General features: G+C 39.7%; 1 protein-coding gene across 2 annotated transcripts in view; it reads right to left on the bottom strand.

Annotated features, from left to right (window-relative positions):
* The window catches only part of LOC146698199 (RNA-binding motif, single-stranded-interacting protein 3-like), a 133,943-nt gene that overhangs the window by 68,208 nt on the left and 45,727 nt on the right, over positions 1-20,008 (bottom strand). For both annotated transcript variants that reach the window (XM_085473226.1, XM_085473227.1), the window contains exons 3-4: positions 14,328-14,386; positions 3,908-3,999 (exon numbers count right to left, since the gene is read on the bottom strand). In XM_085473226.1, the coding sequence (XP_085329352.1) occupies positions 3,908-3,999; positions 14,328-14,386 (151 nt within the window). The remainder of the gene's footprint in view (positions 1-3,907; positions 4,000-14,327; positions 14,387-20,008) is intronic.

A 20,008-nucleotide genomic window follows, 5' to 3' on the forward strand; every position in this document is an offset into this window, starting at 1 on the left:
TGTGTTTTTGTCTGGTTCATCTTTATTTTATGTCTCAGTTGGTCCTGCTGGCCACCTCTTCCCATCACTAACCTCAGCTGTCAGACACACACAGACAGCCACATAAAAGCAGTACACATGCAAGAAAGCTTGCACACACCGTTTATATCAGTAAATAAAGTCCGGGGGAGCGAAGGAAGAAAGGTAAGAAAGAATGAAAGAAAGAAAAAGAAAAAAAAAAGAGGCAGATAAATGACAGTCAACCAGTGTCGTTAACTTTACGAGTGCCCGTTTTCTTTCTACCCTTCACACACTGTCCTTTCTCAACCCTGTAACTAACGACTCTGGAGGAGGCATTGCAGCACCTGCTGCACACATACACACACAGTTTGGGGGGAATGTACAACAGAGGAAATGGGGAGGGGGCGTGTGTGTGTGTGTGTGTGTGTGTGTGTGTGTGTGCGCGCGCGCGCGCGCGTGGGGGGAGCAACTAAACCAACCCCTAAAATAGGATTAAATGGTGGGATTGGGGGTTAAAAAAGAGAGAGAGAGAAGTGAATACAAAGACAGGAGGTGCCAAGGACAAAGTGGAGGGGAGAAGAAAGAAGGGAGAGAATAAGGGAGGGAGGTGTGAAGTGTCACTGCCAGTAGTACCATCTCTCTAATTAGCATAGTGACCTTGGCCCTGTGTAACTGTTATTATATACCCACCCACGCGCACACACACACGCGCGCACACACACACACACACACACACACACGGGCTTAGGTGATTTTGTGTTTGCAAAATAAAATAATGCCCTGATATGAATGTTAATATTCAATACTTTCACATTGCTGAATGTTCTTACAGGGCTACACATGCTTTTCACAAAACATTTTGTAGTGCATAAAATGCAGAGAAGCACCGATTCACATATTGGTTAAAAATCAGAGCTAGAATTTAAATCATTCGCTGTACTCTGTGTAATAATGTTAGGGGGATTCAACCTACAGATACTCTTACAAAAAGAAAGCAAGAATGAGGCTGGGAGACAGAAAAACTAACTGTGAGTGAGCTGGCGAGAGCTTGAGGGAGTACAGCTGTAGAAGTAATCATCTTTCAGGTCAACAGTAATTACCAAGAAGACTGAGGAAGTGAGTATAGGACACACGCACATACACACAGTTTCTTGTCTCTTCTCTCATCTTGGCTTGCTGTGTTTTCTTCTCGTCTCATTTATTTCACAACCAAAACATGCACCTGCTACAAAAGAAGATGTCAGTGCAAGCTGCAGGGTTTAATGGATAAAGGTTTCTCGCAGTAAATCCAGTTATATACACACTAGCAGTCTAATCTTGCTTCAACTGTGCTCTAATTAATTCATGAGTGATGTCAGGAAGTTACTGTAATCATGGCTAACACGGACTGCTTACACTGTGACATATACTGCTGCTTCCAGCTCTATTTTAAGCTATTTCCAGCGTCTTGCCCTAAATGCAACCTCTCAGCACAAGCCCCCTACATCTCTTAAATTATCTGACATGCAGCATGATGGTTCCCGTGTTTGGTTTTCCTGCTGCCCATTCATTCGTTTCTGTCGTCTGTCATGTGTATAAACCTGTCTGACATTTCTGATTCGTTGTCTTGACTGACCAAACTGCTGGTTCGGCATTTAAACAAACACGCAGATAACACTAGGGATGGCTATAAGCATTATGTGGTGTAGTCCATTTCTCTTCTGAGCTCCTGTAGGCACAAATGCTTACATCTATGACATATCATCTCGTCTCCCGTGTAGATTTATTTGTCCAACAATGGCTCTTAAAAGTGGTTTTTTATACAACACAACTTTTAACTATTTATACCGTTGCAGAGGAAGTTAAGCAAAACCTAGATCCTGGGATCTGTAGATTCACAATCATGTTTGCCTTTTCCTTTTTTTTAATATAAAGAAAGGAAAAGAGAAAAGATATTTTAAGAACCAGATCCACAGATAAGCAATTTCCATGCTCTTCTTGTCTCTACAGATTCATTTTTTTTTATTCATCCTTCCAAACAAGGTCAATGATATAGTACTTCCTCTCAAAACCTATTCTATCCCCAGTTACTATGTTCAAGTCTCTTCCAATCAGTTTTAAAAGGCAGTAGATCTCATGCTTTTTACTGTATCAGAATATAGTAAGCCTCTGTGCTTCCTGGTAGCTGGGAGTAACTATAAAATAAGAATATAAAGTTGTGAGATATAATTTTTATACTGTATAGGCTGCATAGATCAACACTATGAGACTTTGATACAAGTAGGAAAAATGTACGTAAAGAGCTTCAGGGAGCATCATGAAATATCCCACACCATTTATGTTCTCAATATGGGATTATAAGCCTGCCTTTATTTATCTGAACAATTGCTTTCAACACAGAATATGTTTTCAGATATTTAAACGTAATATGCATATGGCATGCTTGGCTAGATTTATCTTTGCAGATTGGATGCTATGACATTTAAGGCCAGCACTGGCTCAGTAGTGACGCTATCCAAACATCCCGAAACCCCAAAATAGGTAATATTTGTCTTAGATGTTTCATCCCTCTTTAAAACAAGCTGATCATCTCTCTCTCTCTCTCCGCCCTTCACTTTGTTTGAAAGACTCAACTATCTTGCAGATTAGACGCAACATCAAAGCTTACCGTCTCAGCTAGCCTACACAAAATCTCATTGTACTGCTATAAGTTTTCAATTGTCAGTCTCTCTAATTTAAAAAAAAAAGTTGCTCAACTTACAAAATGTTCAAGGTTAGGCTTGAGATGGAACATCCTCCATCAGTGTTTTAAGACTGTAAGATTTATTTACTGCTCACTGATCTGGGAAAGTTATGTGGGACGTCAGCAGCTCTTCTGCATAATTAGTTCATGAAACTGGAAGAAGTCTGTAATTTCATTTGAAATGGACTCTTTGCCCTCCGTTCCATCCCTCCAGAGAACTCAATCTCCAAGGAGTCGAGGGTTCTCCCCTCTATAACAGCTAAACACATCAACCCTGCTCCTCCCTATCCCAATACCCCCCCCACCCACCACCCCTAAGCCGTTACGAACAAAATAAGAGATGGAAGTCTAATGAAAAGAGGTTTAATAGAAGAGCAAGGCAAAGGTGGCTCAAAGGCTTGCTGCTGTTTAATTCAATGGGATGCTCTTGGTGCCTGAAGACTGGCCTATTTTTAATTGCACTCCTCTCTCATTTAGAAAAGGAAGTATGCAGCAATACAGCTTTAATGAATCTGAAAACAAGACAGGCTATTCACTGTCTCTCTGTCTTTCTCTCAGGCAGGATAATGTGATTGTGCTGGTTAGGTCCAAGTTTCGTCACAGCATTGTTGTCCTCTAACATGCACACATGCGCACACTGCAGATTAACCTGCATGCTTTCCTTAAGAGAAAAGAAAGATAGGCGTGTTCCCTGCTACTATGCAGTCTTATAAGATATACTAACATAAGGATATAAATTTAACAAACACCCACTTTCTCTAATCTCATCTGTCTTTCACACACGTTTTTGAAAATAAAACAGAGCATTACTAAAGGGCCACATAAGACCAAAAAGCAAAGAAAGATTGTGGGAATGTAGGAAGGCAGTCAAGCCTTAATCTGCGTCATTTTGTTTGCTTGCCATGAAAAAATTAACTCCAGGACTAATTCGATCAGTAATCTCAAACCGACTCAAGCAAACCTGCACCTGTCAGTCTCGAGTCAACCCAAAAGTATTACTCGCGTGTAAACCAAGCGGTCACGGCAAAAGTTTTGATCATCTCATTTATGTCATCGCAAGCTATTAAAAAAGTAATCTCACCATCTATTATAATCCGTTTTCTTCAGGAGTTACAACACCACCTCATCAACACCAACACCGCCAAGTTAATCAGACCACAGACTGGAGCGTGTGACGGAGCTTACCTTTGCCATCTGTGCCTGGACTCCGCTGGCTTTGAGCGAGGCCACAGCCTTCTGAGCTGCTGCAGGGCTGTCGAAGTCCACAAAACCATACCCTGTACACACAACAGAAGTAACACAGATGCAGAAAGTGTCAGGAAGATGGAGGATGGTAAGGAGGAAAGAAAAAAATGATAAAAAAATAATCAGGAATGGGTAAAGTTCTGAATAGTGCTGAGGAAGCTCACTACTGATTTCTATCACAGACCTGAGGCTGTGTTTTCATTGCATTAATGCAATAAATATGTCGAAATATAGTCAGGTCACGTATTTAATGAAAGCTGCTAGTTCTCCCTTTGAATGCATTTTTGCACAGAAGAAAACTGGTGATACAACAATAACTATACCATGTTTATGATCCATGTTTTTGTAATGATTTTTAGTGTATTTCAGTGCAACACAGCACTGAAATACACTACTAAAAGCTGCTCACTGTACAGTCTCTGTAGATTAGTTATGTGAAAAAGAAAACTTCAACAGCGCTCTGTGCAGGTCTGTGAAAAACCAAGTTCTTCAGTACCTTTCACAGCAACAATTTGAAGCAAACAGTTTCTATATCACCATCAGTCTCTCACATCTCTGTGGAGGAATTTTGGTCCAGTGTTCTTTACAGTGTCTTTCATTTCACTGTGGTCCACAACTGTTTTAAGGTCCTGCCACAGCATTTCAACCAGGCTGAGGTCTGGACTTTGACTAGGCCATTGCATCACCTCGGCTCTTTTCTTTTTCAGTCATTCTGTTGTACATTTGCCACTGTCCTGTTATATGACCCAGTGTCACTTAGGTTTAGCTGATCCACCTCAAAGGAGGGAAGCACCGGGCATCTCACGATACCTTACTGCAATACTTCACTCACAATCCAATGTTATTGTGATTTTTAACAGTTCTTGATATGCTGAGTATTATAGTATCATACGTTTATCACAGTGCCCCAAAGTTTAACTTTGTTAGTATCTGTTTTATCCAAGAAGATAAAGATCTCATTTCAGTTTGTCTCATTTTAGATTGTCAAGCACTGAACCAACACTGTTTTAAAAGCACGCCTTATACGTTGCCATAAGACAGACAGTCTGCTATGGGTCTGATATCAGTCTGTAATTGAATGGGGTCAAGTTGGCAAAAAAAATGCAATGGGTTTCTGATAATATATCAATTACCTGTGATAAACTGAGAATGAGAATCGCATATCTGTTGTTGTCTATGTAGACAGAAATTCATATTTAACAGAAATTTATTTGTCTCCTGGTATTTACACTGTATTGCCATGCAAAATAGCTTGATAATTAATAGATTTTCCCCTGCCCCTAAAAGTCAATATTGAAACTCACAGAAAAGAAATCAAAAACAATGTGCAACAAGGGTTGTTACTGACTATGAAGTAGATTATAGATCACAGGTTATAAATGAAAAATCAACCAAAAAGCTACTGTCCAGCAAATAACTGACATTTGTTATGTTATATAAAATCTGTTGCATCAGTTTTTGTTTGATAAGCTAAAATATGCCAAGCAACATTGGGTGTACAGTTACTACATTTTCAGTTGAGAGAGGATCCTGTAACTTACTGCAGTTTGGGAGAAATTGTCAGGTTTAATAATTTTTTATAATGAAAGTAAAATTCTACATTGAAGAAAAGTGTATTGTATGTGTATGCTGTCAGTTACATTTCTCAGAAAGGAAATTTGAATATGCAAAAAAACAAAAAAGAAAAACTGTATTTAAAAGGTCAAATTTAACATATAGAATAAGAAAGAAAGAATAGAATAAGAAATAAGAAAAGGTTAAGTAACCCCATGATTCAGAAATCAGAATTATCTTTAAAAAAAGCTGGTATTTCTAATTACTTCCATTGTATTGTATCTGACTTCTCAAACAAAACACTAGAGATACATACATATATTCTTAAGTAATGATCAGTGTTGAATGTCTCTGCAGTATATATAAAAGACAAAAACTCATGCAACATACAATTACTGCAGCATTTGCAACAGCTGAAGTTACCTTTGCTCAAGTCAAATTAATAAGTTAAAAGTAAAATGTACAATGATATCCATTTAATTTGAAGCTCTGTGAATCTAGATTGACTAATGAAGGAGCACACAAAATAATCTAATTTTCTTTTACTGGGTATGGGGCCGAGTTAAGTGAGATGTCAAAAAAAAAAAAAAAAAAATGGAAAAGGAAAGAAAGACTTCTGTCTGCAGTGTGTCAGACAGCTTGGATGCAATTGCGTGAGGCATATGTGAAGAAAACTGTAAAATGCTTGTGTGAGTGATTTTGACTGTATATCTGTATGAAACATGCATGAAGAGGGGGGGAAAAGGGGGGGGAAAAAAAAAAAAGCACAAAAGCCTTGAAATTCCAGCTGTGGTATGGAGTGGGCTGCATGTTAACACAGTTAAATGATCCACATGTCAAAAGCCTCACTTACCACAATCCTAAGTGTAAACATGATAAGAACGCTGGAAACACGCATACGCCTCATCCCTAACATCTGTTGTTGTCTGTCTGTCTGTTCCAGGGTTTGGAAATGCGCTCCATTTTGCTGATAAGCAGATGATATTTTATTGTTCAAAGGCAGCAAGCTGCTTTCACAGCAAGATCTGCACTGCACACACAAATATTTATACTGTTGCTAATGAGAAACTCATAATTTAGCCTAAATAGGGTTACACAAACACACATTCAAGTTCTTCCTGTGGAACACACACGTGATGTGCACACATTAGCCTCTGTGGCAAACACAGATGGATACACAATATATGCAAGCATGCAAATATCCACGCTACCTACAGCAGTACTGACTGCTTTTTAAATCTATATTTATTTAATTAGTGCCACTCTGAAACAGTTCCACTAATTGAGATTGCGCACACAGTATTTGTCAGCTGTGCATTAGGGATGCTTTCATTTTATTCCAGGGAATGTTGAAAAGTTCCATATCAGTTCTCACACTAACTATAATGGGTGCTGCTTAATTTTGGAGTGTCCATTTAATTAGTGGGGGGAGGAAACCCAAAGCAGATGTGAAACTGGTTAAGTCAGTCACCACTAATCCAAATCTGAGACCCTTTGTTCGACAGCACATCTTCAGCGTCATCAGCATAGCACAGCTGTGTTGATATAACTGGAGCTTCAATGGGCAGAAATGACAACATTTGTAAATCAGAGCTGTGTGTAAAATGATTTCACTCACTAGTTTTCTGATTAACTTAGATCTGAACACCAGTGAGTTATTATACAACATCTTTACTTTAAGCCTTCACTGTGACGTTAACCGCACGTCCATGACTGTGATGCTTTTGTGCTGACAAAATGTGTCCAGAAAGACAAACACCTGCCTGAACACTCACGCATATCGAGGCCTGATAAAATCATGGAAACACGACTCCTTCAAATTGAATTCATTTATTGTAGCGCAGTTATCGAGATCTTTTTAAAAAAAAATCTCATTTGTGTAATAATTAAAAATGAAATTCATTAGGTTTGTCTATTATCACAGCAGCAGGTAGCTCCACAGTATACCAGATCTATATAAAAACCCACTATTAGTAAAGTGTGGTCTTAAAAGCCTTTTGGACCCATCTGCGATAATATATTAAAAAAAAAATGTTACTATTTGTGTCACATAATTTACAGAATCATTGCAGCAAACCCTGTGAAAAACTGAGAAAAAAGAATAAGTTATCATACATAAGAAAAATTGTGTTTTTAGTGCCAATTAAGCTGGTGTTAATGATTACATCTAATTCCTGTTTCTTGCATTAATATGATGATTTACATTTGATTTCTTAACCTATATATTATCTTTTATATATAATCTGTATTATGAACTAGTATATTAAGTAAAGTTATGGTAGTAACATTAAACAGAGTTAAAAGAAAGCAACTTGGGTGTAATCATATTTACCAGACTGATCTGTAATGTAACCAACAGTCACTCCTTGAAGCCGTTCTGTTTACAGTGACTTACTGATCAGAGGCTCATATCCAACACGTTCTTGTGCTAAAGTAGCACAAGAGTGTGTCTCAGGAGCCTTGTACGCGCTCTGTAAATAAAATACTGAGTTGTAGCTGTTGGCGTGTAATCTTGCTCTGCCTTGCACATTTAAGTTGGTCCTTACATCTAAAGACCTCAGGGAATTAGTGTGCATTTTATTCTCCTAGCACAGGTGTGTGTTGCTCAGCCCTGGCACCATTCACTCTCCTTTAAGCAAGAATGATGGAGACAGTTTTTTTTTTTCCTCAAAGTGCTCATCTCACTGACTGGTTAGGTTTGACAAAACATCAGCCTTGAAGAGAATGTGCCATTTGTTTTGAATCTATTCATCACTCAAGGAGAGTTCTGTTTTCTGAACATCTATTTGGCCTTCTCTCCAGCGAGGTCTGAGGTCAAGTATCAGTGACAGAGTGCACCCTAGAAGCTGGTAGGGATTCATTGTCTTCCTCAAGGACACTTCAGAAGCCTGGACGCTTGTTGAATTGACGAGCATATGCCTGCCTTTCAAGCTGATGGACAGTTCTGCTGGTGAATACAACAAACTTCTGTCCACTTTGTAATTTGTAAATCATACAATACAGTCATGGTAAAAAGAAAGTACCCCCCCCCCCACCCCCCAAAAAGAGCATCTCAATTCTAAGGTTTTTACATAGCAGGTTTAACATATTAAACTGTGTTGTTACCTAAGTAATAACCTAAGTAAAAATGACTCTGGTAGAATAACAGTTACTTGACTAACTTGAAGTAATCCTTTTCTGTACTAGTCTCTTGCATATTTCTGGAGGAATACAGTTTCAGGTTGAGGTCTGGACTTCCACTTCTCCACGGAAAAACCTTTTCTTTTTCAGATATTCTGTTGTAGATTTGTTGGTGTCTTTTGTATGACCCAATTTGGAACAAGCTTAAGCTGTTGGACATTTGACCTCACATTAATATCTTGAATATTTTGTTATACAAATGTTTATGGTTGACACAGTGGCTGCAAAACAAACCCAAATCACCACCACTGTGCTTGACAGCTGGTATGAGGCGTTAGTAGTCATATGATGTTCTTGATTTTTGCCCAAACAAATTATTATGGCCAAAGGTCTCCACTTTGACTTTAACATGCTAACTGAGGCCTGTAGAGACTGAGATGCAGCTCTTGGGTTTTTTGCAGTTTCTATCAGAATTGCACAGTCTGAGGTGAATAGGGGTGCATTCGGCAGGTCCACTCCTAGGAAGATTGGTGACTCTGTTGAATATTTTCCACTTGTAAATTTTTCTCACTGAAGATTAATGGATGTCAAATTGTCTGGATAATTCCCAGATTGCTGGCACTGCGCACGCACGCACGCGCACACGCACACACACACACACACATACAGATCTGAATGCTCCAGACCAGCAAACTACTTTTATAGGTGTGCTCTCACTTACTGATGATCACATGATCAATTCCAAATGATTGTTTAGTCTTAGTTTCTCTTAATGAAAGCAGCATTTTGGTTTAGGTTTTTGTTAAATAATTACAGGGTGTAAGGACCATGTTATTTTTACTATGTCCTGAGATGCCAAATCTTAACTGAAAGACTGTGTGCTTTCTATTCAAACAAAATGTGAATGTGATTGAACACATGTTATAAGTCTACATAACAAAAATTGAAAATCTAAAACATTTAATCATTCATGTTTGTGCACTTGACCCTCTCCTCTGTGGTCACTCCAACAAATATTCCACTTGTGATAATACAAAAAGTGATAAAGTGCACACAAACATGCACAAATGATTCATAGACACCGATGGAAGGACAGATAAATATGAGCATGAACACACAAACACCACTAGATTCAATCCAATCTCCTGAGCTCCTGGCCTTGGTTAGCATATTCTAATGGCCCGAGTACACAAGGAAACACAAGGAACTCAAAGAAAGAGACGAAGCAATGGAGGAATTTGGGGGTTGCAGTGAGATGGGAACAGAGGGCAAGCGAGAGGCACAGGCAGACTGAATTTTAAGGGAGGGGGGGATTCTACTGGAGACACAGAGACAGTGAGAGGGAGGGTGCTTGCTTTAGGAAATGGAAGTCCTTTACAATCTAGTGGTTTCCTCTCCCTTCCTCTATCCTGTGCAGCATACACTCTCCCTCCCTCAGAGATCCCGCTAACAACAAAACTGCCAGTGTATTTAACACCGAGCTCCCAACAAAGCATAGGACTCTACAAACATAATACTTTTATTTCAGAGAATAAAGTAAAACTTTTATTTTCTTTGTTTACTTAATTAAACAGTAATTCTAAAAACAGTGCATCTCATTTCATGGCATCAAACAATATATTTACATTGCCCTGAAGACGAAACATCAATTTTTCAGGGATAAAGACCAAGAAAAACATCACAGAAACTGAGATCACATGGTTCCCGCATGACAGCAAAAGTATGCAAACCAATCGAACTGTGCGTCTCCACGGACTGCAGGGGAAGATGGCTTTATTTATGTACCTGTCTCTTTGACTACATTTTTCATGCTTTCTGGCTCTCTGCATAGTCTTCCTGAAAAGAAAAGGCTGTCTGCTAAATCATCAGTTTCAAAGGGTCTCCTTCCTTTTCTGTCAGCCCCAGTTTATTTTTACCCCGTCCCTCCACCTCTCTGTGCCTCCACCCATCCATCCCTCCCTTTCCAAGAGAGCTCTCTGTGCCAATTTGTACTCTCTTAGTCACGCTAAGCACTTATCTTGTCCCTACTGAATGCCTTTGCAATCAAACCAACACTTATCCGGTTGTAAGGCACTCTAATGGCCGACTGATAATGAAACTCCTTCATTGTGAGTTAACAACTGGCTAAAAGATGTATGAAGTCTACATCACAAGCAGCGAAATTGCTGATGAGAGCCACAGCCTGTAATCGCCTATGCTGCTGCAGCTAGTGTATTATGGTAGACTGTGCATTAAATATTGTGCATCAGTTCATAGCTTGTTGTACAGCGATTGCATTCTGAAAAAAGTTTCTCTCATGTTTAGTTTCCCTAGTCATGTCTGCAATATAACTAGGACAGGGTGGCAAGTTTTCAAATGTAATTTTTATTTATTCATTTTTTACAAGGAACAAAGACACCAGCTTCGTGTCTGCTCTTACCTCCCATGCTGACTATTACAGGCAACGAGCTGCGTGAACTTTTCTCTGGATTGATTAGTCAACAGTGCCAAACAAAATGTGAGTGAATGTGATTAAAACAAGCTGTCAATTTGTCTTCTTTGGTCTGAAGCCATTAACTGACGTTGCAAAAAATCGAACAGCTTGCAGACTGTTAAGTCACAGTCTGACTTTTATTCTTATTAGAATAAAATTTTATTCACTAAACTTTTTATCTGACTTGAAATTGAACCCAGAAGAGAAATAAAAGTCTGTGCAGTTACAAATTCTGGACTCTAAATATAAAACCCACATAGTAATAGGGTCCAACCTCAGCCACTTCATTAGGTACACCTTATTAGTAGTGGGAAGGCCAGTTTGCCTTTATAAATGCATCCATTCTTCACTGGGACAGATTCAACAATGTGCTGGAAATATTCTACAGAGATGTGATAGCCCCACACAGTTGCTGCAGATTGGTTGGCTGCACATCCATGATACAAATCTCCCACTCCATCACATCCCAAAGCTGCTCTATTGGATTGAGATCTGGTGACTGTGGAGGCCATTTGAGCACAATGAAGTCATTGCCATCTTCAAGAAACCAGTTTGAGATGATTTGAGCTTTGTGACATATCACATTACCCAGCGGGAAGCATCCATCAGCAGATGGGTATATTGTGGTCATAAAGGAATGGGGCATAGTCAGCAACAATACTCCGGTAGACTGTGGCACTGAAATGACTGTCACTTGGTACTAAGGTGCCCAACGTGTGCCAAGAAGATATCTTCAACTCCATCACACCACCAACAACTAATCTGAACGGTTGATACGAGGCAGAATGGATCCATGCTTTCATGTTGTTTATGCCAAATTCTGACCACATCCCCTAAATGTCAAAGCAGAAATCGAGAGTATTCAGGCAACATCTTTCCAATCTTCTATTTGTTTAAAATGTAACCCGAGTTTCTGTTCTTTCCTGACAGGAGTGGTGCATACCCATATGGAAAAGATATATATAAATCTTATAAAGTTTTTATCTGTCTTGTATGAAACTTGTATGAAAAGCATACAAGAGTGAAAACACATATAAAATCCCTTGAAAAATCATATAATGAAACTTGTATGTTTTGTATACTTACTAAAAAATATATATGAAAGTAATGAGAAAGTGGCCACTTTCATGAGTAAATCATGTAAGGCTTATATGATTTATACATGAGTAAATCATATATGTTTTTACTATTTCTTTTCCATATGGGTAGTGTGGTCTTCTTGCACATCTGCTTTAACATTCAATGTGTTGTTTTAGGTTTAGGCTGCCTGTCTATTAGCTCAATATCTGGCTATTTTCTCTCTTTTAGACTGCTTGCTAGAAACCTTAAAGACAACTGAATGGAAATTCCTAGAAAACCTGTCTGAACAACAACACGACACTTAAATCACGTTTCTCCCTTTTCTTCGTAAAGCATCTTTGGGTCCAATTTCAGCAGATTGTTTTGACCACGTCTACATGCATAAATGCATAGAGGTGCTGCCATGTGATTGACCGATTGGATACGAGTTGATTAGCAGATGCACAGGTATATTTAATGAAGTGCCAATGAGTCAAAATTGACACCATGTGGCATTAATCTTAGTCTTTTATTTTATTTATTGCAAAGAAAAGTCAATACATAACTGTTCATTTAATCATTTTTTATCTTCCCATGTGGTTGTTTAAAACCCAAGTCACAAACATATTGTATTAGCCGAAACAGCTTTTCCACAATGTTTTTATAATAGGTGTAAATCTATATTGTGGACTACTTTCTACCATGGATTGATACATAGCCGATGTATTTGAGCACCAGATGTGCACAGGTTGGAAACAGAGTGTCAGCATCCATTAGAGAGATCTCACCCAATATCGTGGCTCACTGACGTGCTCCTAACAGCATTTTTATACAAAAGTACAGCACTGGTAAACACTAATAAGCTTTAGACTTTCAAATAAACTGTGTTTGCCTGGGATTGGTGAACAATGAAACCATATCATCACCCATATCCAGGAAATATAATTGAAAGCAGAAATTACGTTCGTTTTCCATTTAATTTGTAAGCACTCGTGCAGTACGATCAAAAATGATAACTTTTCCATACTATAAAGAAGCATGAACACGAAGACATAATTGGCAGACATCACAATTATGAACTGGAGGCCATACTGAAACAGGTTTTGAAAAACTCATTTCACAAAACACCAATGACAAAAATTAATGAGTCGAGAAAGAATAACTGATAACTATCACTGGACTTATAGAATTTTCTTCCCTTCCTTTGGCTGTGCTGTAAAGCAGTCAGGAAAGGCATTTTAATATGCGCTCAAGACTCCCAAGCCATATTTGATTATGTGATGGTGAAGCAGGTAGCAGCAAGATGAAGTTTAAGATTTACATAACTAGCCAATTAGAAAGATTCAAGATAATGAGCGAAGTAAAAGACTTTCCAGAGGAGCCTTACTGAGATTTGGTTTTCCCATTATTATGTTAAGACAAGCAGGAGTGGAATCAAAATATTTTATCCTAAGTAATCAGCACAGATGAAGACTTAAAATTCACATTAACATTTCTCCTATCAGAACCAATCAGTCTGGGTTTTCCTTCACTCACACCGTCCAACCTGAAACTGTGATTACAGGACCTTTGTGCTGTTGTCCTAAACCGTGTCAGGATACCTTTGAGTACAGCTCTGACAGATGAGCAGCAATCATTCTGAACGCACGCTCTTGTGTGCCTCTTCAAAACAGACGACTACAATCATATTGATTAGTGCTTTGTTCAGACCACTCTAACAATCAAGCAGACCCTCATCAGAGGACACTTGAGTGAGCCCCGTTTACCGCAGAGACGATTTGAAACATATTGTGTCTATTGTCTGGTGTTCCCCATCCTGATTTTCCATACGACAACAATACCAACAGCTTGCTTTCAAAATGCGCTCAACTCTGAGTATCATTAGAGAGCAATCCTGAAATCATCATCACGGTGAAGTTAAGCAAAATAGAGATTCTCTAGAAGTGCATTATTACGATAGATTAAAGGATAACATGGCCTTTATAGTCAGCGGCCGTGTGTTCTCCAACACATGGACTTACACTGTCGGTGTTTAAGTAAAGGAAATGGTCTCTATAAATAAAAAGACTTAAATATCAAATCAAGACCTGAGGTTGTGAAGTAGAGTGCAGATACTGCATCCTTGCAGAAACAAGTAGAATGAAACTCACTCACCTTTGCACTGATTGGTGTTTTTGTCCAAGATGGCCTTTGTAGAGACAATTTTCCCATATCTGCAAAACAAAAACAACAACAATGTAACATTCTGATTTGCTGCTGGCCCATTTTTAACATCTGGATCAATATTAGTTATTTGAGTCTTGGGTAAATATTTAGCTGTGCTGCAGGCAGAGCTGCAGGGTTATAATTCTGGTCTATCGTTGAGTCATAAGTTTGGTCCAGTCAAAGGAAACAACGCAGTGATGGACTACCACAAAATATGTACACGAAATGGTCACCACAGGATGACTTGCGTCAGAATTATTAACAAGATAGACACACAACCTCCATCCAGCAGATGGAGGAACAAAAAGTCCGTCCCTCCATCTGCTCCCTCTACCAACTTTTAATGTCTCCTGTCCGATTCACCACCTTACTCTCTTATGTTTGACACCTCTGCCTCTCTCTTTGTCTACTTCCTTATTTTCCCCCCACATCCCACTTCTATTCTCGAGCTTTCTGTTCTTGGGTTCTCAGAAAGAAGTTAATAATGTTTCTTATCAGACCAGTCTTTTAGTGCTCAAGGAAAGAGGAGAAAGAAACAGACAAAACCCAGAAAGAGGCTGAGAAGGTATGAAGAGAGAGGATAACAGAGACAGAAAGGAAGGTAGAGTCAGAAAAAGACGAAGACAGAAAGCTTGAATTGTTGAGATCAGCCTGGATCACTGCCTGGCTTTGTGGATGAGACTTTTAATTAATGTTTTCACACTGGTGCACAATGACTGACTGGCTGGCTGAGTGACTATCAAACAGATTGACACTCTGCCCGACAAGCTCGCTGACTGGCTAGCAGACTGGCTGATAGCCCCAGGTAAAGGATGGAAGTATATTCCCTCTTCTGTTTGAGAGATGGGAAGAAAAGAAAAAAAAAGGGAAACAATGAAGGTAGAAGCAAAAACAACTCAATGAGAAAACAATGCAGAAGCTTCCTACTAGCAAAGGAGGTGAGAAAAGCAGCGGAAGGGTTGGAGAGACTAAGGAATGTGAAATAGACAAGGAGAGGGAGAGCAGTCAGTCAAAAGATAAAAAGATACTCAAGGCGAGCAGGAAGTGAGATAGTCCGGGGGAGATGGAGAGATAGTAAGAGGTGTTTAATAAAGAAGAGATCATTTAGTTGTCAGCATCAGGAGAGTCTCTGTCAGCCAACTCTGTCATTAAGAAGAAGAGAACCGAGTCTAGCTCGCCTGACAGCCTCATATCAAACTCTATTGGGACAGGAAAAAAGGCTTTAAAGGACTGCTATCACACCTAACATGACAGATGAGCAGCGTATGATCTCGCAATTGGCAGAGAGAAAAATCACTGTTTTTGTCAAAAATCAAACATTTGAACAACACTCAGTTTTCACACATTTTCATTCCTGCAATTTAAATCTATATCTGAATGGTATTTACAAACCCGCTGATTGTGATGGGCTGAAATCAAATCTGTTTGGCTGATACCATTTCTTTCCCAAAAGTCATAGCTGGTGGTAAATAAGGTCTTTGGCCTGCGGCTGGTGGAGCCAGCCAACGGCTGCAGACGTGAAAAACACTCTGAAGAAAACAAGGCTAATCGCCCACACGTATACGCAACGGCACAGATCAAAAAGAAAAGAAAAAACCTACACCAAAGCAGTAATCACACACACACTACACACACCATCTGGCAATAGCAAGACCAACTCTCAGTGACTTCTACATCAGCATGACTCAAGTGCATGTGACCGAACACTTGAGCATGCAAATACTTGTGTAGGTGTAATTACGTGTGTGACAGAGTATGTTTGTGGAAGTTTGAATCCATGTCAAACATCTCATACATCATCCACGTGTTTTGCCAACTTGTTTTTCCCAGCAGAAGACTGAAACATATCCAGACTCTGGACAGCGGGGGTGTGGGGGGATGGGGGTGCCTGGGTAGTTACACTATGAATCTTGAAGAGGGAAAAAAATAAAAATAAAAAATAAAAAATGGTCGCACTGGTCTAATTTCAAAAAGAGGAAAACAAAAAACATGTTTCCATGTTTGGGTACATTATTGTCAGACTGTATGTCCACCTGTTCCCTCTGTAGTTACGCAGGTTAGCGAGAGGAGAGGAGAAGAGAGAGGATGACGCCATGGCCTTAGGGAAATGTCCTATTACAACAACAATGCACCATCCAAATCTGTGATTCAATGGCAACATTTCATTTTATCCAGACAGCTACAACAATCTACTATTGTGCAGAAGAAATGGAAAAAAGTATTGATAACAGATCAGATGGTTAAGTGAGGAAATTTTAGATCATGGAATAAGAGGAGAGGAAAGTGCAGAATGTCCTCTTCAAGTCCCAACTGGAACATTTTGGTTGATTCCAACAGAAACCTGGAGTCAAATAACATCGACCTACACTTCAATCAATAGCAATGACACGTAAGAGAGCCATAAAAACTACTGAAATACTTAAAACATACCAATAAAAGACTACAAGGAGCCAGAAAGGAAAGGTCAGCACTTCCTTATCAATTACTTTCCATTGTGCCTAAAAAATAGAGAAATTTGTTCTGAAAAATATCTGGGGATGTAATTTTACTTCTAATTTAAAGTAATTCTCCAGGAAGCAAAAAAAAAAAAATTGGTATAACCTACGGCTACATGTGTAACTTTCATTAGAAGAAATTAGATTATTTTCTCTATTTCCTAAGCACCAAATGGAGGGTTACACCTATTATTTTCATTGTCAATTATTCTGTTCTTTCTGTATTTTAACTGTATTTTAAAGTAAATTTGTATTGACAGGTTACAGGCTAGAAGTTTGAGTTAAATCCCTGAAAAGTCACGGTGAGCCAAAAGAAAAAACATACCCTTATTAATTCTAAGGTTTCAGACAACCCTCAGATGAACACCACCACAAGGCTTATTACACAGAGTCCTTTAACAAAATACTTTGGAAAGAGAAACAAAATACATTTTCTGTATGACTGTTTCAGTCTCTTCAGTTCATTGAGGTCTGTGGACATTTGTTTATGCACAGCTCTCTTTTTTCAGTCAGGATGAGGTCTGGACTGACTGGGCTATTGCAACATCTTAATTTTTTTCTTTGTTAACTGTTCTGTTGTAGATTTCCTACTTTGCACAGGATCATTGCCCTGTTGCATGAACTAATTTGGGCCAAGCTTTTGCTGTTAGAAAGACGGCTTCAGATTTCACCCTAGAATACTTTGGTATACAGAGGACTCGATAGTTGACTCAGTGACTGCAAGATACCCAGGTCCTGTGGCTGCAGAACAAGTCCAAATCATCACCCCTTCTCCACAGTGTTTGACAGTTGGTATGAGGTTTTTGTGCTGATTTGCCACAGATCTCTATATTGGTCTTGCTTGTCCAAAGGACAGAAGTCTTGTTCCAGAAATCTTGTGGATTCTTCAGATGCGACTTTGTAAATCTAAGCTGTCATTTTCTTTTTAGGGAGAAGAGGCTCTTTCTTGGAAACCCTTTCACACTAGTTCAGGCTTTTTCCTAATTGTATTGTCACAAATTTTAGCATTTTACACACTAACTGAGGCCTGTGGAGTCAGATGTAGCTCTTAGTTGGGCTTTTTGGGGCAAGGGAGTTGCCATTTCTCTGACCCAGAGGTCACCAACACGGTGCCCGCGGGCACCAGGTCGCCCGCAAGGACCACATGAGTCGCCCGCGGGCCTGTTCTAAAAATAGCTCACCATAACAACTTACCAGTTAGCTGCATCTATTTTTATTTTTTCTTGCCATTTTTTTTAAAATCACAATTGCATTGGTGTCAATTTGTTAGAGATAATATATTAAAAAAAAATTATTATTAAATATTAGATGAGCTCTAGCTGGTCTCCATGGAAACAGTTGCCGTGAAGACCAGCAAAGGTGAAGAGATAAGGAAAAAATGGTGGAAAAAAGAAAAAGAAGAAAACATATCATTGTCACAGTGAATGGGAGGAAGAGTTTTTTACCACTGTGAAAGATTCATGGGTGTGTCTCATTTGCGGGGCGACTGTGGCAACGGCAAAGCAGCACAACGTGGAGAGACATTTCCGAACGTGTCACACAAGCTACCATGCTAACTACCCAAAGGGCAGCACACTGCGAGTGGAAAAAGCCCGCGAGCTAAAGACAGGTTTGAGCAAAAAAAACCTCCCAAAAAGCAACCGAAGCTTCATTTAGAGCTACACATTTCATGATTAAGAAAAAGAAGGCATTTTTAGACGGGGAGGTTTTCAAAGAAGCAATGATGATAATTGCAAAAACTATGCTTAAAGACGAGAAATATGGAAACGATATAATCTCCACTCTCTCCGATGTCCAGCTGGGGGCAACTACAATCGTTAGAAGAGTGTCGGCTATGTCCGGGAACTTGGCCGATCAGTTGGATCAGGATCTGGCAAAGTGCAGGTGGTTTAGCATCCAGTGTGACGAGTCCGTGGACAGCAGCAGTGCAGCACAGCTGATGGTCTTTATCCGGATGGTGTTTGATGGTTTCTCCACAAAAGAAGAACTTCTGACACTACTGCCGCTAAAGACAACTACGAAGGGAGTTGACATCTATAACGCGGTGAAGGAGTTTTCGCGAAGAAAAAGGTACCGTTGGAAAAGCAGGTATCAGTGACTACCGACGGGGCTCCTGCTATGATCGGCCGACATACAGGATTCATCGCTCACTGTAAAGGTGACACAGAGTTCCCAAACTTCATGCAATACCACTGCATCATTCACCAGCAGGCGTTATGCACAAAGGTGATCGGCTTCGAGCACGTAATGACTCCCGTCGTGAAGATCATAAACAGCATCCGCTCCAGAGCTAAACAGCACAGAACATTCAAGGTGCTATTGAAGGAGCTGTCAGCTGAATATGGTGACTTGCTACTACATACGGAAATCCGATGACTCAGCAGGGGACGGATTTTGCTTCGTTTTTTGTCACTTTTGGTTGAAATCAAAGAGTTCATGCAATCCAAAGGGGAAGACACATCTCCGCTGGAGGACACTGAGCTAACCTAAAATCTGTTTTCTTTGGCTTCATAGAAATGCTACAAAGCTGAATAACACTGTGCTAAGCCAGAGAAGAATGTCTTTCTGTAGCATCAGTCTGGGTTAGTTTGGTGGGGGGTAGAGCTGACTTTTAGAATGACAGTCTTTCAAGGATGAGCCATGTGTCTTCCTCAACACATGGAAACTCCTCCGAATCCTTGCCAAGACCACTGAAATTGACAGCATTTTCTAGACTGCCGAGATTTAAGGAGGGATGTCGATACGAAACTCAACGCACCCCGTTTTGGCAGGCTTGACAAAATCTGTGTGCAACCCTGTCTGTGTGTGAGTGAAGTGTTAATGACAGTCCTCAGAGGGCCCTCACAGCATCAGATCTGTGTTTTCATTCCCTTGTGGAACACAGTCAGCCTATGGATGCTCACCGTTTGATGTCTTCTGAACCACAGTTCCCACCCACACCAACGTGCATCATTTCTGCATCTCTCCAGGATATCCAAGAGTGTTTATATACATTATGTATATGTACGCGTCCTCTGCGTTTGCAAATTGTGCGAGTTCTGTCAGAACTTGTGCGTTTGTCTGCATGTGTGCGATTGTGCATGCATTAGTGTACGTGCAGGTTGGTCTCTGTGTGTGGTAGCTCCTAATTGGGGA

The sequence above is a fragment of the Copadichromis virginalis genome, linkage group LG11 (genome assembly GCF_057382275.1).
Source record: "Copadichromis virginalis isolate Kocher_CV1m ecotype Utaka linkage group LG11, C_Virginalis_male_GT1.1, whole genome shotgun sequence".
NCBI lineage: Eukaryota > Metazoa > Chordata > Actinopteri > Cichliformes > Cichlidae > Copadichromis > Copadichromis virginalis.